The 18,067-nt window shown below is 40.3% G+C and overlaps 1 protein-coding gene across 6 annotated transcripts; it reads right to left on the reverse strand.

The window, feature by feature from the left end:
* Positions 1-1,253: 1,253 nt before the first annotated feature.
* DDX3X (DEAD-box helicase 3 X-linked) lies at positions 1,254-17,245 on the reverse strand. 6 transcript variants are annotated; one of them, XM_067723482.1, is made up of 17 exons: positions 17,086-17,245; positions 14,079-14,136; positions 11,883-11,927; positions 9,980-10,112; positions 8,799-8,957; positions 8,616-8,715; positions 8,023-8,158; positions 6,827-6,912; positions 6,520-6,618; positions 6,250-6,410; positions 5,687-5,831; positions 5,461-5,605; positions 5,089-5,270; positions 4,879-4,996; positions 4,433-4,586; positions 4,033-4,172; positions 1,254-3,829 (listed from the first exon to the last, which is right to left on the reverse strand). In XM_067723482.1, exons 1-17 carry the CDS (start codon positions 17,128-17,130, stop codon positions 3,750-3,752), a joined length of 1,986 nt encoding a protein of 661 aa, XP_067579583.1. In that variant the 5' UTR covers positions 17,131-17,245; the 3' UTR covers positions 1,254-3,749. The 6 variants fall into 6 exon arrangements, with proteins under 6 accessions (XP_067579583.1, XP_067579579.1, XP_067579582.1 ...); XM_067723478.1 differs by having other exon boundaries at positions 8,616-8,730; XM_067723481.1 differs by having other exon boundaries at positions 4,033-4,169; positions 11,883-11,930.
* Between the last annotated feature and the right edge of the window lie 822 nt (positions 17,246-18,067).

Genomic DNA, 18,067 nt, shown 5'->3' on the forward strand with positions numbered 1-18,067 from the left:
GCAAGAAAAAAAGCCATCGGAACAAGTTTATGTCTAAGCATCAAGACATTGGATATTTTCAAACATAAGCCCTGCAAATCGTTTTTGGAAAAATATTATCTGATGTTGAAATTCATCTAAGAGATGGGAGGAACGAACCCAGGAACACTTTAAAAGTGGGGAAATTATGAATTTATGTATTTAAATATCTACAGAAATGTTAATAAACTTGGGTTCATCTGCTAGAGTAGAAATAATCTCAAGAATTTAGGCAGTTCTTCCAGAGCAGTTTTCTTAAGTGTTCACTCCTCATAATTTACATAAAAGGGCCAGTGAACCACACTTAGAATCCAATTTCACTCTATTTGAACCACCTTCAGCCATTTGACTTTTTTCCGTCTAGCCATTCTAAGTCAACCTCTTTCCATGCTCTCGATTAAGTTGACTCAACTACCTTCCTATCTCCAAAATCAGTATAGCATATTATGCTCCAAAATTCTGCCCTACAAATTTAGGCTTGCTGCTCTGAAATTACAACTGATAAGCTCTGAAAATCTAACTATCCAGAACCAAGTATATCTTTACAATGCAAAAAAGTTCTTAATCATACTGTAAAATTAGAACTCAAAACTGCAACGAAAGGTGAATACATGTACTTTCACTAGGTGAAGACATACCAAATTGCCAACATTTGACCATTTTTGACCCCCCAAACCAGAATAACCGTTTCATTTGGTTCATCACAACTTGTTAGAAGTCATCCAGTTATGGCGCTTGTATCATCTCCTGTTAGCTGGCAGCAGCTGCCTGCAGCAATGTGTGTTAAAACAGGATGTCAGCAAATAAAACTAAAGGTAGAGGGCACACCCAGGCCATCTCTATCAACCTGACCCCAAATACATTATCACTAAGTACTTACCACACTTGTCAGATTACTAATACATTTGATTTTTACCCAATTCATTTTTCCACTGTTCAACCATCCTTTGGATCAAGTGCTTCCAAGAACAGAGATTCCCCCCCCCATAAATTTCAACCTATAATCAGTGAGGACCTTTTGGATTTCTATTACAAAAATCCTTTTTTCACTGTACTCCAAACACACACCATCTTCATCATTTATTAAAATTGCACCAGAGTAATTCTGTATCCAAGAGGCACTTCAAAATCAGCACTGGATGGCAACCCAAAAAAATTACATCTTACAACTATTCAGGCAAGAGCACAACTTTATTTTCACCTAATAATAAACCACAATTGACAACAACAAAGGAGACTGTGCAGTTCAACTTTTTATTTTAATAAAATCAGAATATGCACAGCACATGCAGTGCTAGCATCTAAACTAATACAATAAGCAATTACTAAAGCTACAGTGACTTGAGGTTCAATCTTCACATTCAGCAAGTTTAAATCCACTCATGTGATTTTTGAAACCTTATTTATTAACTGAAAATATTGCTTGCTGATAAAACTTGCTCAAATGCTAACGCTGAATGTACAAGTCACTGATTATGCCAATACAACAAAGATAACCACATGTTTGAGGATTGCAATGAGCCAGACATTCACTGAAAAAAAAAAATACACACAACGAAACAAAACTCACACAATATCTGAGAATCTGGACACTTCGTATCAGTGTTTTGAAGTGTTTCATTAATATCTTAAGACAAGTGTATCAAAACCTTGGCATGATTTAATTTAAAGTCACCAATTTTATTTTTACTAACATCAGAAAGTTATGGCTACACTGCCAATGCCGGGTCTGCTTAATTTGACTTAAGAGTTTATTATGACTTAACATTAAAAGCTCACACTACCCCGAAATATATAATTTCACGCATACGGTGACATTCAACATTCAAGTGCCAGTGTTTTTGTACTGTCTTTTGGTCAAGTTTCTTTAAACTTTCAAAGAATCACTTTTAGGCTTACAAAAATAAATATTTGTCAAAATGTTCAATAAATATTACATAAAACTAGCAGCAAAAAGTATCTAGAAATCTGTCGTGTGCAAATAGTTTTCTTCCCAACTATCATTCCCATGGTCCCAAATAAATTTTAGAATCTAGTCCCATCCCCTTCCTAGACAAGCTGCGTTCAACAATCTCCAAGAGACAAAATAAGATTGGAAGTTTAAGGACACGCACACAAGACATATATATAAAATTCTCTGAATGTGCAATAAAAGAAGTACTTTGTAAAAAGTTATGGGCAAAATGTACAAGGGCCTAAACCTAGACTAATTGAAATAGCACCATAACAAATGACCTCAATACTGTCAAGTGCACCTACTTAATAAAAGTTTTAGAACAAGGCACAATACACTTGAAAATCTATTGCACTTTAGGAAATTTTTGCCATCTTCCTATGCCACTGTAAAAAGATTGAGCGTTTTGATCACCGCATTCTGGCCACAAAATTAGCACAGAATTCAAAGTGGCAGAGGCATTTTAGTGGTGGACAATGCTCATCTTTGGCCAGATTTAGCATAAACAGACTATAAATACAATGGAAACCTATGCAACTAAAACTGACTAAAACTGCACTGTATAGCAGAATTGACACCTTGTGCAGTTATGTACATATTTCCAACCTGTGTGATCTCAAAAGATTTCAGTTTGTTACTCTTCTGGAGCCATTTTTACAAAGTCTATAGTAAGCCAGTTTAACATCTCAACGCAGCTTGAACAGAGTAATGTAAATCGGCATTTAAAATAAAGCCTGCTGCATTAATTCTTCCTGTTCATACCCTCTTGACCAAAAAACATCAACACTAGCATGCGTTATTAGACCAAAAATCATCCAGGGCCCTAAATGAGGGCTGGTCATTGCTGTGGTCAGCCATTCTACCATTTCAATTTCACTTATGGCAGGCATTTATAAAGTCTAAGTAGATGAATTCTCCTAAAAACCTATCTCAAGTTATCAGACCTTTATACTTTCCCTGTAATAGTATGCCCACATCTGGCTAGCTCATAATTAATGATCTGCCTAAACATTGAAAGAGGAATTGCTGTATTTACTTGCATTAACTTTGAAAACAGTGCTTTGAATGTATGCATGTATTCATACATCACCTCATCATGACTGGAATGGCTTGTTTAAAGACTATCAGGTTCTAAATACCTATCCAGGATAGAGTGAGCAAATCAGAACTTTAACTTAATACAGTTTGCCACATTAGAAACTAATTCCATTAATATGCTTCAAGACGTTTGTTGTTTGTTTTCCCCCAATCTGCAAGTATCAAAAAGCCCTAATGCAGGCTACCGCATAAGTTTTTTCCTTATAATATTTATGGATGAATCGATGATTCCTGTTAAGTTGTATCACACCTGTGTGCCAAGGTTTGATTTTAGCCCAAGTTCAGTAAATTTATTTTGTCAAAACAATTGGTATCTTGAGCATTACTGAGCCAACAGGACATCAAAATAAAAAGTTGTCTAAAGTTAAAGGCACAGTACATTAACAAACAAATGATCCTCAGTCACAAAATTATAAATGCAGTTTGGGATGGGGGTTGGGAGGGGAGTTAATCCAAACTACAGCAATGAAGTCTTCAAACCACCTTCTGAACAGGGCTGCTGATTGTTCCTTTCAACTCTTCATGTGACCTTGAGCTCCCTTAAAAAAAAAATTTCAGTGGAGAATCACAGCTGGTAATGTACTGCGAGTTCTTGAAGCTACACAAGGTATAGTCTGGCTAAGTTACATGTGGTTTCCATATTAGCTTGTTTGGCAGGGTGACCTACTGCAAAGCAGGTTCAGTTACCCCACCAGTCAACCCCCTGGGAGTTATAATTTCCTCCATATCCATCACTGTTGTAAAAGCCTCCATAGCCACCTAATGAAAGATTTAAAAAAGAGAAAAATTAATTAAGTCATCCACTGTTTAATACAATCTTTCCCTTCTTTAAGTATTTTGATGTAAAATTATAGAAAGCAAACTACAGGGCCGAACTTCCCAATATTTTTAATTATGCTTTGAAAAGGATGGAAAAGAAAAAAAACCCTTCCCAAAGATATGAGGTTAAAAATAAACATTACCTCCACCAAACCCTCTGCTGCTGCCATGGCCGCCTCCACCACTGCGGCTGCTGCTGGCGCGGCTGCTGCTGAAGCTGGAACTGCTGGCACCACTACTCTGTCGATAGTCTCTGGCACCAAATCCTCCACTGAATCTACTACTACAAGGACAAAATGTGTTAGTTCACATAAAGATGAAATTTCGACCACATAACCCAAATCTTGTTAAAACTTCCCAATGACCAATTTCTGATTTTCTAATTCAAACAATTCCATCCAGCCCTATCTTCCCTAATAGTGATTTTTAAAGGGCCTTAGCTATGAAAAGGCTCACATCAACTTAATGTCACTTAAATAACCTTGAAAAGTTAACCTTGGACATAGCACCCATCCCCATCATTATACACCATCTGTAACTCACCTTTTGGATCGTCCACGACTGCTACCCTTGTAGTGATGTTCATAAGCCATGTTTTCTAACCAAGATGGCACTTCTTGTTTAGCTTCAACAAGAAGATCCAACAAATCCTTGGTAATATTTACGTTCCTCTCATTAAAGAATGAGGTGGCAAGGCCTAAAACAGTTCCAAAAAGTACATAAATTAAGGTCTTCCATAAAGTAGCACAGTATTACTTTCATACTAGAGTGTTAAGTAGAATACTAAAAAAAGAGGTAACTATTTGCTATTTAACCAACTCAAAGTTCTTTGAACAAACCCTGACGTCTCCTGCCACTTCTGCTAAGATATATCTTAATCGCATTCCTTGAAAATAGGAGTTCTTCTAATAAGATCCTGAAAGTTCTTTGCTGCAAGAATCACACTGAAAACCAGAAACCACCACACCATCAAGTAATCACACACTTACCAAGGTTTCCTACACGTCCTGTACGGCCAATGCGATGTACATATTCTTCAATATCACTGGGCAAATCAAAATTGATAACATGTTTCACATTTGAAATGTCCAGTCCTCTTGCTGCTACCTAGAAAATAACTTCTGTTATATATGGTCCATTTAAAAGAAAGCAAATAGTTGAACATAGCGACCTTGAAAATAAGATTATATTATACATACTGCTGTAGCCACTAGAATTGGGCTTTTTCCTGAGCGGAACTGGTGAAGAGCCTCTTCTCTATCTCTCTGAGATCGGTCTCCATGGATACTCGTACAGGCATATCCTTCATGGTACAAGAAATCCTCTAGAGAATCTGCACCCTTTTTGGTCTCCACAAACACTAAGGTCAGTGAATCTTTGCCTAAAGTAAAATATTACAAGGTTTCTGTCACTAAGAGTGGCTTGGTTCTCTTTGCACTTAGTAAACTTGCAAATAGAGGCAATTAAAATAGACCGTTTTCAAGAGAATGTTTTGGATGAGGAGGAAAAGCAATAAAGGTGATCCAAATGGATTTATTACCTAAGCCACCAGAGTGATGCTAAAATTATACCTGTTGCATTTAGAAGGTCAAGCAGAAATGACCGTTTGTCTGACTCTTCCACCCAGACTACTTTCTGTGTGATGTTCTCAGAGGTAGAGCCAACTCTTCCTACGGCCAGAAAGATATACTCATCCAAGAAATCACGAGCAAGCATCTGAAAGAAAAAAAAGTATTTTATTATCTATTGAGATAAACAAATTCCTAAGTACATAAGATTTGCAGCATCAAACAATACCTGTATTTCCTTCGGGAAGGTAGCACTAAACATCATAGTGTGGCGAACTCCCTTTGGTGGCATAGTATCTTGTTCAACGATTCTACGTATTTGAGGCTCAAACCCCATATCCAACATCCGATCAGCTTCATCTAACACCAAGTATCTGCCATGAAAAAAAAAATCCAGTTTAGAATTAGAGGAGAAAAGATAGTTTTAATATAGCTGTTTCTATAAGCACAATTAATTACTCATTCAGGTAGTTAAATTCCTCACACCACACAATTTGACCCATGTACGTGAGACAGAGCATAGGATCTTTGCCACCAAATAAATGGTCCAAGATAGTACACACCCAAATTAGCTCTTATACTTGACTCTGGTCCCAAAGTCTGGTCATTCTCAGACTACTAAAATGTCACTGATTTTTCAACATTAAAATTACAAAGAGCAAACTTTTTGGAAAAGCTGGAAGACTAAAATAAATCTCCTCTCCATCTTAAAATTTATGGACAAGTTCCAGAAAACTAATGGCCAGTAATTTTTTAAATTAATGCATTCCACACATTTAAAAATTAACATACTTGCAGAAGTCTAATCCAATCTTCCCTCTTTCCATCATATCCACTAGACGTCCTGGAGTGGCTACTAACAAGTGACATCCACGTTCTAAGTCTCGAATTTGCTGACCAATATCAGCACCACCATAAACCACGCAAGGACGAACTCTAGATCGGTATGAAAACTGTAAGCAAAGAAATTTTATCAACTTTAAGGCCAAGATTTTTACGTGGTCATAAAACACTGCATCAGAATCAATGAGAAAGCCGATAATCTCTGAAATGCATACTTACTTTCCTGGCTTCCTCATAGATCTGTACAGCCAATTCTCTAGTTGGTGCTAACACCAAGGAGATTGGGTATTGTTTGCGGCGCCCATACCTTCCATTTTCCTAAGAAATAATTTATAAGTTAAACTCTTAACATCCTTTTTTAAAGGTCCATTACACATAATTCCCTTCTGTAATTCACTGATTATACGTAAAAACTGTTTCTAATTATATAGGTTAGAATACAAGTCTTACTGTCATTTAGAAAGGTTTCTCAACAGCTACCTACAAGGTTCTACAATCATTTCCCATTTTATATAGAAATATTTACCTTCATGGCCCTCAAAGCCTCGCCTGGACCATCAGAATAAATCTGACTCAAGATGGGCAAGAGAAATGCTGCAGTTTTTCCAGACCCTGTTTAAAAGAAAACATATTCATTTAACCACAGAAAAACCTGCTTATTATTTTTGAATATATATTGGTAGATGACTTTTTTAACTGCCCAACAACTTAATTAATTAGCAATTTTACTTTATTCCCAAATTAATTTTCTAAAAATTAATAGCTAATTTAAAAAATACCAAGTGACGACTTTGATCAATCTGTAATAGGAGTTAACAAACTAAGGCCCAACCTATATCCTTGTAAATAAAGCTTTACTGGAATATACCTGTGACCAATAATTTGACATATCATCTATGGCTGCCTTCATACAACAGCAGAGCTGAATAGTTGCAGAGACCACATGGTCCATAATCCAAAAAAATATTTTGTTCATTTACAGAAAATGTATACCAAACTCTGGTCACTCACAATGTACTGGTTAGTATTCACTTCTTCCCATTTGTGCAAAGAGAGCAGGAATTCTGTCTCAAAACTGGTGTCAATTTCAATTTCTAACACTTCCTTGTAGGTACTGTAATACTGATAACGTATAAAGGATGACATTCTCACTCTTCCATAGGGAAAGAAAGATACCAAATTATTCAAGTGCCATATATTTTTATTGGGAGAATCTTATCTCTCTTTCAAACTGGCCAAACTCACACAGATATAATAAAGCCTGTTCTCAACTGAGAAGCTGTAACTATCCCCATTCCCGAAAGATGGGAGGTTAAGGACCCTTCCCTTGGCCACATTCCCATGGATCACAAGCTATTCTCTAATCTTATCCTTCTTATCCCAGATACAATAATGTTATATAGTGCTAACTTTCCCACCACCGCAATCACAATAACCTATCCCTGTTGCACCAATATCAGGGTCATGACTTTCTATAGGCTATCCCCAAGACACCCTAATGGAAACACTAGAGGTAACACAGGATCCAAAGGGCTAAGACAAAAGAGATACCATCCAGCTACTCCTTATCTATATCAAAGTATACCAGTCAGGCTACAAACAGGACTCAAGCTTCCTCGTGAAACTTAGATACTCCATGCGTATTTTTTTGGTATTGGTTTTATGAGAGCAAGCAGAGTTAAGGTATTCTGGACAACTTTTTACTTTATCAAGTCTGCTTACCTGTTTGGGCACAAGCCATCAAGTCTCTCTTCTCTTTGATAATAGGAATAGCATGCTTTTGCACTGGAGTTGGACGAGTGTAGCGAGTAAGCTCAATGTTTCCCATAATAATTTCTCCCATCTCAAGATCACTGAACTGTCAAGAAATACATCAGGGTTAAATAGGTAGAAATACGACCTGGAGCCATTTTGCTTTATACAAATGCAATGGGGGAAAAAACCCTATCAACCAACTACTTGTACTTTAGTTTACAGCTGCTTTAAATAAAAGTTATCGTGTTACATTTTGAGGGGGAGGGGGGAAAAAAACAACAACACCCCCTAAGCTTAACCTACACTGGAAAAGTTTTCAGTTCCTCCCATGTCTGACCCATTTTCTATTTCAAATATTAGTAATGGTAACATTGAACTCAATCTCCCCCTTTCCACAAACCAACGAGGCAGGCTTTTAGAGTAACTTTAAAAGATTGTTAACACAACGCAGGCATGGTCTATATAGGCCTTTAGGAAGCCCATCTCATCTTGATGTGCTGTGAAAATACTTACACTTCCCTCTGTCTTAAAGTATTTTGCTGTCAAGCAAAAATACTTACACTTTCAATGTGTGGAGGACAGTTGTTGCCTGTTGCCTCAACTGGAATGTCATCGTATTTTTCAAAGTTAATCCCGGTGTTGCCTCCAGAAAAAAGTTCTCTGCAATCAGAAGATCTGTAAGTTTATTTGTTATAGTAGCCAATAAGGCTTCATCACAATTAACATACATTTCAAAAACTTACTGTTCCAAGCGTTCACTTGGCGGGAGTGGTTTTGACCAATCATCTTCATCTGATTTGTCACACCAGCGACTGTTTCCACCACGTTCATATTTTCCAAAGCCACCTCTCTCACCACGGCTGCCAATGCTGTCATAGTCACCTCGTCCACGATCATCAAACCTGAACAGCACAACCAATTAATCAGAATCTTATCATTTAACCATTATCAGATTCCTACCACTACTCTAGAACTGTGCCTAAAGAGAAGTTCATTATGGCTGATTTCAAGGATGTCAACAATCCAGTTCAGGCTTACTCTTACTTGACAAATAAGGTCCTCTAACCAGATTGTATCATTTACATAACTTTATTTTCTAAATTCAGTATTCTTCCTTATTCTTATTACACAGCCTACACAGGCCTCATACATGTTGAAATTGAATCACGTCTTTATACCTGAAACTAACAGAGTATTATAGATCAACTATAGTTCAATAAAAACAAACTACGCTTGGGAGGGGTGGGGGGGGGAGAATCAGTCTTATACACATGAAACCAGCATATAACTTACACCTTTAAATATTCTCATCCAAATATTTCTAGTGGTAGGGAAAAGAGGAAAGTATCACACCAAATATCAATTGTCCCAGTTATATCAGGATGCTACTTAAAGGACAATTCACCTGTGTGACAAACTTTGGATAAAAAGGTAGAAAATAATCCTTACCTGAATTAAGATGTTTTTAGTTTTAGGCCTGTTTTCGAAAAATCAGGACACAGAGGACTAACCACAGCTATTAGGCGCATGAGGTCAGTTCACCACACTTGTGTAATCAAAAATATAAGGTGTTTAAAAATTGTCATATAGAATATCCATGAAAATGTCAACCAAATTAGGCCATTCACTAAAACTCTTTTAAGTAGAATATGTAAAACTAGAGAAATATAAAAACAACTGATTTCATTATGCCAAAAGGAAAGTTCTTCTAATCTAATTCTTGAATAACAAGTTCAATTTAGTAGACCTCTTACAGTTAAAAAAATACATAAATACGATTAAACAGACAATACTTAACATCCAAGTAGGTGGTCTACTAAGGGGAAAAATATCATGCTTAATGGTCAGAGTACAAATTAAAGACCAATTTCTAAATTGCTGTATTGTACACGTAAAAAAGGCAAGAAAATAAGAGATCACTCACCTTCCCCTTGATCCACTTCCACGATCACTGAAGAAACTAGACTTCCCTCTTGAATCACTACGGCAACCAAAACTGCTGTATGCATCCTTATCTTTACTAGAACTCCACCCTGAACTGTCTTTATCATAGAATCCTTCAAAAGAAAAAAAACGCAAACCCATTTTATTATATTATTTAGAAAGTGACAACACTTTAAAACATGTTTCCGAATCTGAAACCCTCCACTGACTATCCCATCTCTGGACCAGAGGGACAATGGAAATATTCCTACCACGGCACTAGAATATACTGTGCACTAACCAAAGCAATTGACAGTCTGAAAATGTTCTGAATGAATACCACTTCTAAAAGGTCAATAGCTTTGCCTGTAACACAATTTTTACGGTATTGTTACATAACCATCACAATTTAACTTCCATTCATTTTATAGGTGAGTTTACTAGGAGTTACCATTATTTCAATGTCTCTTAGAAGTGACATTCATTTAAAACATTAAGAATGTCAGTTTACTTGGTTTAATACAGTATTTCTTAGTTTCAATAGTAAAAAGTTTTAAGAACAGTGCTCTGTTCTCATGAAGTACATACTACCAGATGAGAATTAGGAATATAATAGAAAAAAGGAAAATCCTCATCCCTACACAACTCAGTGTAGACAGGTTCCTAGGGTACAGCTATAAACATTCAGTAAGAGGGGATGACAAAGGTGTAAATTATCCCAACAGGTAGACGGTTTAAAGACAAGTAGAGGGTTTAACTAGCTTCAGTGACACTTTATTAAACAGTCAGAGATATAGTTTGTAAGTTAAGCTACTTTCCTTCCACCTCCTGCCTCTACCAGCCAGGTGATCAACAGTCTTGGCTACCAATAAAGAGCTGAATTAGATTTCTAAGATCTCTTTCAGCTCTAACTCCTATATGATACCGCCTCTCTCCCTGCTTTGATTCCTGTCATTGCAACAAAGGGAGAAAAGCACTAAATATACATGGGAGTCAATTTCAGCTAGTGCATTCTAAGGAATGAGAACCCATGACGATTAAGACTCTACAGTAAATAAAAACAATGATATGATAGCTAAGAAATTATAATACAGATTTTATATTCCATGTATTGCCAGGGACAGTGAAGCTAACACGGACTGCATATGGATATGGAGAAACGACAGCAAACCATGTGCTTCTGTGGACTCTCCACCCTTCCAATCCTGCCTTCTTTATCCAGTACCTTCCCTCTTCTTGACCTTGTTTTCCTGACCTTCCCCTTTTCCTCCAAATCTCAGATCACCTATTTTATGGAATACACAGCACCCAAACAATTGTCCCATAATATGAGCCATCTACTAGTTCTCTGTCACTTATTTACAAAGTTAACGGGAAAAGACCAGCCATTGTGATACCTTTTAGATAAGACCTTTCAAATGAAGCAGTTAAGGCAAGGAGATGAAGCCAGAGAATCACTCCCATCTATTGGGAGCGTGCCCAATGCTTGTTAACTATTCCCCAATAACCCCATCTTCATTTTGGCACCTCTGTAAGACAGAAATAACTGGGTTGTCATCACTATGCAGCAGTTTGGTTTACACAGTAATGGGTGCCCAATCACCTTTTTCAAATTGAAATCATGCTGTGAATGATTACAAACACAGGTTTAAGCACAAGACTAGTGAAATCGTACAAAACCATGCCCTTGGCCTCAGAAGAGTTTGACATAGGAAATGCAGTTTTCCACTGTCTGACATTAGATGAGTTTTTCCAAAATGAGTAAACCCTAATACCTGAAACAGTTCTGCCAGTAGCAGGTGGAGCACAATGTTTACAGACTTCTCCAGGTGTCTCATTTTCCCTAGGCTCCAACTTCTAAATGCAGCATGAATTAAGTATACCAAGTTGTTCAAAGAACTTACCTTTAGTAGCTTCTCTGTTCCTTAAGTGAGGAGGAATATAGCGCCCTTCTAAAAGAAATTAACAAAGTTAAAACTTCATATTCCATAAAACTTTAAGTTAAAGCTTTCTGGCCAAAATTTGTGCTATTAAAAAACAGTCCTGGAAAGAAATTTTTTAAATCTATAGTCCTCCAGTCTGACTATGTAGTTGGAAATTGAGAAGTGGGGAAAAAAACAATCTACTTTTAAGGCTTCCCTGGTGGCGCAGTGGTTGAGAGTCTGTCTGCCGGTGCAGGGGACACGGGTTCGTGCCCCAGTCCAGGGGATCCCACATGCCGCGGAGCGGCTAGGCCCGTGAGCCATGGCCGCTCGACCTGCGCGTCCGGAGCCTGTGCTCTGCAACGGGAGAGGCCGCGGCAGTGGGAGGTCCCCGTACCGCAAAAAATAAATAAATAAAAATAAATTTACTTTTATTTTAAATGGGTTATTGCTTTAATAAGTAGAATTTTAAAAGGGAAAGGAGAACAGGTTTGACTTGGAACCTAATAGTTGAAATCTACAAATACATAAATTTAACTTGTCACTAGTGGTTAATTTAATACAATATTTTAAAAGGCCTGCTATGATTTCAGAGAATTGTTACAAACTAACAAAAGAGTTACAACGTTAAGTATTACTACAACAACGTAACAAACATTAATAAATTATCTAACATGTAGCAAAAGTGTTACTGTAACAACCTGAAAGTAATAAACGTGTAACTAGCCACTAAAAGGCTTTTTTGTTTCTACCCTGGTTAAGTTCCAAGACATAGAATACGTATGTAACATGGGAAAGTTGCAAGAGGGAGAATGATTTCAAGGAACTGAATTTTAATTCGAGACCTGCAGAGTTTAAGGGAAGTCAACTGTTTTTCTGTATGCACAAGAATACAGCCTAGACAATGGATGAGAATCAAAAGCAAATAATGTATATACCCACCAAGTAAAGACAACTTGCTTTAATCTGCAATTTAACTTTTTCACTTCTGGGTTGAATTATTAAAGATCTCTATTAGAACGGTTAAGTCCTAAATGATTCTTAGCATGCCAAATAAAGTGAAATTTAAAACAAATACCAAGTAACTGTGCCCAGTGAGGCCCTTCTTGCCTAAAAATGAAGACATGCCCTTTACTATGCAACAAAGAGAGCTTGAAGAAATGGTGCTTTCAGACCTTACATACAGCCGATACACATTTTTTCTTTTTGGTTAATAGGGTGGGAAGAGACCTGAGCTGAAGCAGGTCTATTGCCAATAATAAACCACCAAGATCCCATACACCTTAATACTAATCTCTACCAAGTATCCAAGAAACCCTTTTAAGGAAAAAAAAATTAAATAAAACTTCTATATCTAACTTCTTTTCAACAGAATACAACAATTCAGCATTTAAAATCCTAACCACCACCCCAAGATTCATTATGGCCTCGTTCTATTTTTTTTTTAAAAAATATTTATTTGGCCTCACCAGGTCTTAGTTGCAGCATGCGGGATCTTTAGTTGTGGCATGCAGGATCTAGTTCCCTGACCAGGGATCGAACCCAGGCCCCCTGCACTGGGAGCAGGGAGTCAACCACTGGGCCACCAGGGAAGTCCTAGCCTTGTTCTATTATTAAGTCTCATGTTCTTCATGGGAAAGGGATAGCTGTAGCTGATGAATGTGAATGTTCCCTTTATTCAGTTTAATTCTGGTAGATTCACTCTAATAGTGATATACACATTCCCATCACCTTTAAGCTGGGCTCAGGATTCATAATGGACATAATCAAACCCTTCTAGAAATAATTTGTGTTTTGTATAAGGTCCTTAATGATTGTTTTCATTCAAGAAAACTACTCTGTTTTGTTATCAAAAGACCACAACACAGGACTTCCACTGCAAGAGGCATGGGTTCCACCCCTGGTCAGGAAACTAAGATCCTGCATGCTGCGCAGCGCGGCCAAAACAAAACAAAACAACCCTCCCCAAACCCTCCCACAATGCTACCCACCTAATTCTTTACACAGTAAAGATTGGCAGGGAAATTCTTAAATTTTAAACAAATCCAACGAAATATTAAGGTATTAAAGCTCTAATACTCAAGTAACAGCATTGTAAATCAACCGTATTTCAATGAAATAAGTTTTTTTTAAAAAGCCCTGATTATTCACAGTAAATCCATAAAATGTTTTACTTACTGCTGGCGGTACTTCCTCCACTCTGATTATCAGAAGAGTTCAGGTCTAGGCCAGCAAACTAGAAAAGAGTTATTAAACTTTGGTTAGCAGCCCATGTGCAGAAATATTAGACTAAGAGAAAACTAGTCTTGCTCTCTAGCATTTACTAGCACTAGTTGTCCTGTCTGCCTCACCGGGGATGTGAAACTCTTAAGGAGAATGTGACTAAGAATGTGCTTCGAAGACAACTAAGTTGTAAGCAAATGCAAAATACTTTACTACAGTACTACTGTATATACTGCAGAAAGTACCACACCAAGATGGTGGTGCTATCCAGGAGAAACTGGGTCCAAATTTAACTCATTCATTCAAAATGAATCTTCCCTGTAACGTTTTCCATAGTAAAAGTTCAAGAAATTTAAATTATTTTAAAATGTCAAATAGTCACTGGATTCATTTTAGCTCCAAACATTTGGAGACAAATGTTTTCAATGTCACCAACTTTCTACTTGGAATTATTTTAAACCTGCAAAGCACACCTGAAAAATGTCAGAACAAAAATTTTATCGACCATGTCATAGTTCCTTTATCCCTAAATACTGCACAAATATTTTAAATTAGGGTAGCACGCTTCAGAACAAAAATTAATATACCCAGCACTTACTGAGCACTACTAAGCACAAACCTATGAAGTAGGTACCTACTTGTTCTCCCACTTTCACAGTTAAGTTCAGAACACTTCGGACATAAATGGCACAACTGGCATTTAGTGTCCCTAATGAGTAGGACACATTTTACTGCCTTTATCTCCACGTCTACCCGTCCCTTTACACGGGTAGCTCAAAGTCTCAACATTCTAAAAAAGAGATCTATCTTCATCGCATTCTGCAATAACAAACTATTTACAAGCAATAGGGGGAAAACTGTATGTGCCAAAAGCAGTTTCATTTTTTTAATGTACCCAGTCACAGCACTATTGCCACCTGTTTGCAAAGGTGATACGCTATACCATAACGTTTAAGTCCTCTGTTAAAAGCTCAAGGTTATACTGTCAAATTGCAAGCATCATCAGTGGAGGCACTGAAAATTGGAAGCAGATGCTAAACCTTGAAAAAAAAATGAGTTATGGTAAGGCAGCTCATTTCCTAATTTCTATCAGCAAAAACGCTGTCATGTTTTCTCTGCACTAGTTATCTCAGCAATTGACTGATACTTTAACGCACAATAGTAACAAACTTTCTTTTTGCACTTGTTGCCGTACGTTTTGTTATTAATTTTACACTTGGCAAACGCTAAATGCTACTGTAAACTGTTAGGATTACGTTATTGCAATTTTCTCAGTTGTGAATTAGCTTGCTGCTTAATTCTAACGACTCTGCATACTTTTACCAATTACTTCGATTACAAATTTCATTCCTACCTAGAATCTTAAATACAGCACTACCTACATGGTAAATGTTAAAACTGGGAACAGCCTATGCTCTTGATAACAGATTTTTTATGTCTCTGCTCCATTTAACATGACGCGTCAGCAATTTGGAGGATTCAAACTGATTCATTAATGGAAAAAATGCTCCCCCCAGAACAGGTCGTTAAGTCCTTAAAAACTTATTACACACGACTACATTAAAGTCTATTGACAATTCATTTGCGTCACTCGACTTCGTTTCAGAATTTCGGAGCTCGTGGTAGGCATAAGTTTACTTAAAGGCTACCAACATCGCACTGAAGAGCTTCTCTGAAGCGTGCTGCCACTGTTGCTGAGGGATGCAGACTTCCTGCCACCTCAGCCCAGAACCCCTCCTCTACCTCTAAACCCTTAGAAAAGGGCGTTCCGGTTAAGACGACAGACCCGGAGCCTCTGACCTATTTCAAAATTTCAGTCCACAAGCAGCAACAAGTCAACAACAAAATTGTTTATTTCTCCCCAAGCCACATTCCGGGTGTTTTTCCCCTGGCCGAGTCCCTAATCAAATGCCCGCATCAAAGTGTCCTAACCCTGAGGACAACTCGTACACTCCGTGGCACCCCCCCACCCCCCAAAACGACGCGCGGCCCTGGGCTAAATCGCCACACAGTGACTATGATGAGCATGTGAAGCGGGGCGGCCGCAAATCTCCCTGACGTCTCCCCACCGCCTTCAACCACGAACTCCAGAGCCCGGCGCCACCGCGACGCAGCGGCCCATTCTTCCCTCCCTCCCTCCCTTCCCCCCTCTCCCCCCTCCCCCCCCAATCTGCGTCACAAAACTTTCCACTCCGGAAACGCGGCCTCACGGGCCGTGGCTCCCGGCCTGCGGAAGCCGGGCTGGAGCGAAAAAGACCTGCGGAAGGAAGCCCGGGAGGAACATGATGCCCATCCATCCCCGTTTCCGGGCCCTCGGCGGCCCGGCCTCTCCCGCTCGTGGGCCGCAGCGCCGCCCAGCCACCCGACACCACACAAAGGAGGCCGCCGCCATTACCCCGCGCGAAGGCCACCCCCCGCGCCGCCCCCTCCCACATTCCAGGGCCGCGTTCCTCCTCCCGCTCACACGCGCGTACACACACACACACACACACACACACGCGCGCCAACGCCGCTCGGCTCTCTGACCGGAATCCGAGCCGCGCACGCTGCGAGAGCCGGAGCCCTCAGGACCAGAAAGGTCCCCATTCGTGAACCACCGCGCCGCGCCACCCTCCCCCCACCCACCCATGGGTCACTAGTCAGTCGAGGTTCGCGCGTGCGCGCCTCCGCGAGAGCGCGCGCCCCTCCCCCTCCGCCCGCCTGCGCACGCACACACAAAAGCCGCCATTGTGCTCGGGCCGGGGACAATACCGCGAGCCAAGTAGGGGCCCCAGCGACAACCACAACTAGCATTCCTGTCACCTTCCCGTTCCCCCACAGCCCTGGGGCATTCACACTCGCCAGCCCGAGGGACCCAGCAAATGCGAACTGAGGATACCAGCTAGCACTGCGCCACAAACCATGTTAGGTCAGGGGAGGGAATTCATGCAGCAACAACCCTGGTAGGCTCCCTGCGGCTCACCTGCTGGTCCAGCCCGAGCGCATTTTCCACCGCCACATGACTCATCCCTGAAGAGTACCGAGAACTCGGAGTCTTCCGCTGCTGAGCTAATGTGTTTGGCTCACCGCAAAGGCCCTCTCACGGGAGAACTGCGGCTCTAAGGCGCACGGCGCGGCCACGGATCTAATATACCCGCTGGAACGGCTGCTACGTCAGCACGTAAGACGTGTGCCCTCCCTCTCACACCCACACTCCTGCCGCCGCTACGACTTCTGCCTAGCTACTGCGCTCTCGTTTAGTCCTAACCTCGCGGGATTTCCTAGTCGGTCGCGTCCCCGGCTCGTCGTCCTACCTTGGCACTGAGAGCGCCAAATACTGTCCTAGTTCGCTTGAGTTCCACTTCCCCTGTCCTCCGCTATTACCCTAGCCGAGGTCTAGGAGGTCTCGAGATCTCGCGAGAATTCCTCGCCTCCCGCTTTCCGCCAGCTGGGATACCTTAAAATCTAATCCATGCCTTTTCCCTTTTTCTTTCCGTAACGTCCCCAGTGTTCGCTGTTCCATTGTTTCTTGGGAGCGCTCTCTCAGCCCCCCGGACTTGGAGATGTTGTGAGATTTCTCCAAACTAATTGGCCCTAGCGTTTTCGAGGGCAGACTCCCCGAAATCGGAGTTAGGCCGACAGACCCAAAGCCCAGGGGGCGGCGGGTCACGTGACTGCAGGTGTCGAACGCGGAGGCCATTTTGTGGAGCAGGAAACTGGTTTTAAATAGAGTGCTCGGAATCGGGGGAGGAGAGGGGAAAGAGGGAGGGAGGAGGCGGGAAGAGGGGGAAGAAGAGGAGGGGAAAAAAGAGGAAGGAGGAGGGAAGAGGGCGGGATGGTGACCAGGGGAGCGGGGAGAGGAGTGGAGGGGAGCTGGCGGCGCGCGCAGGTGGTGAGACGCTTTACCGCGCGGTTGCCTAGGCAGCGGGGGCACCGCCTAGGAAAGCCAGAGCCCCTCGGGTTCT

The sequence above is a fragment of the Pseudorca crassidens genome, chromosome X (genome assembly GCF_039906515.1).
Source record: "Pseudorca crassidens isolate mPseCra1 chromosome X, mPseCra1.hap1, whole genome shotgun sequence".
Classification (NCBI taxonomy): domain Eukaryota; kingdom Metazoa; phylum Chordata; class Mammalia; order Artiodactyla; family Delphinidae; genus Pseudorca; species Pseudorca crassidens.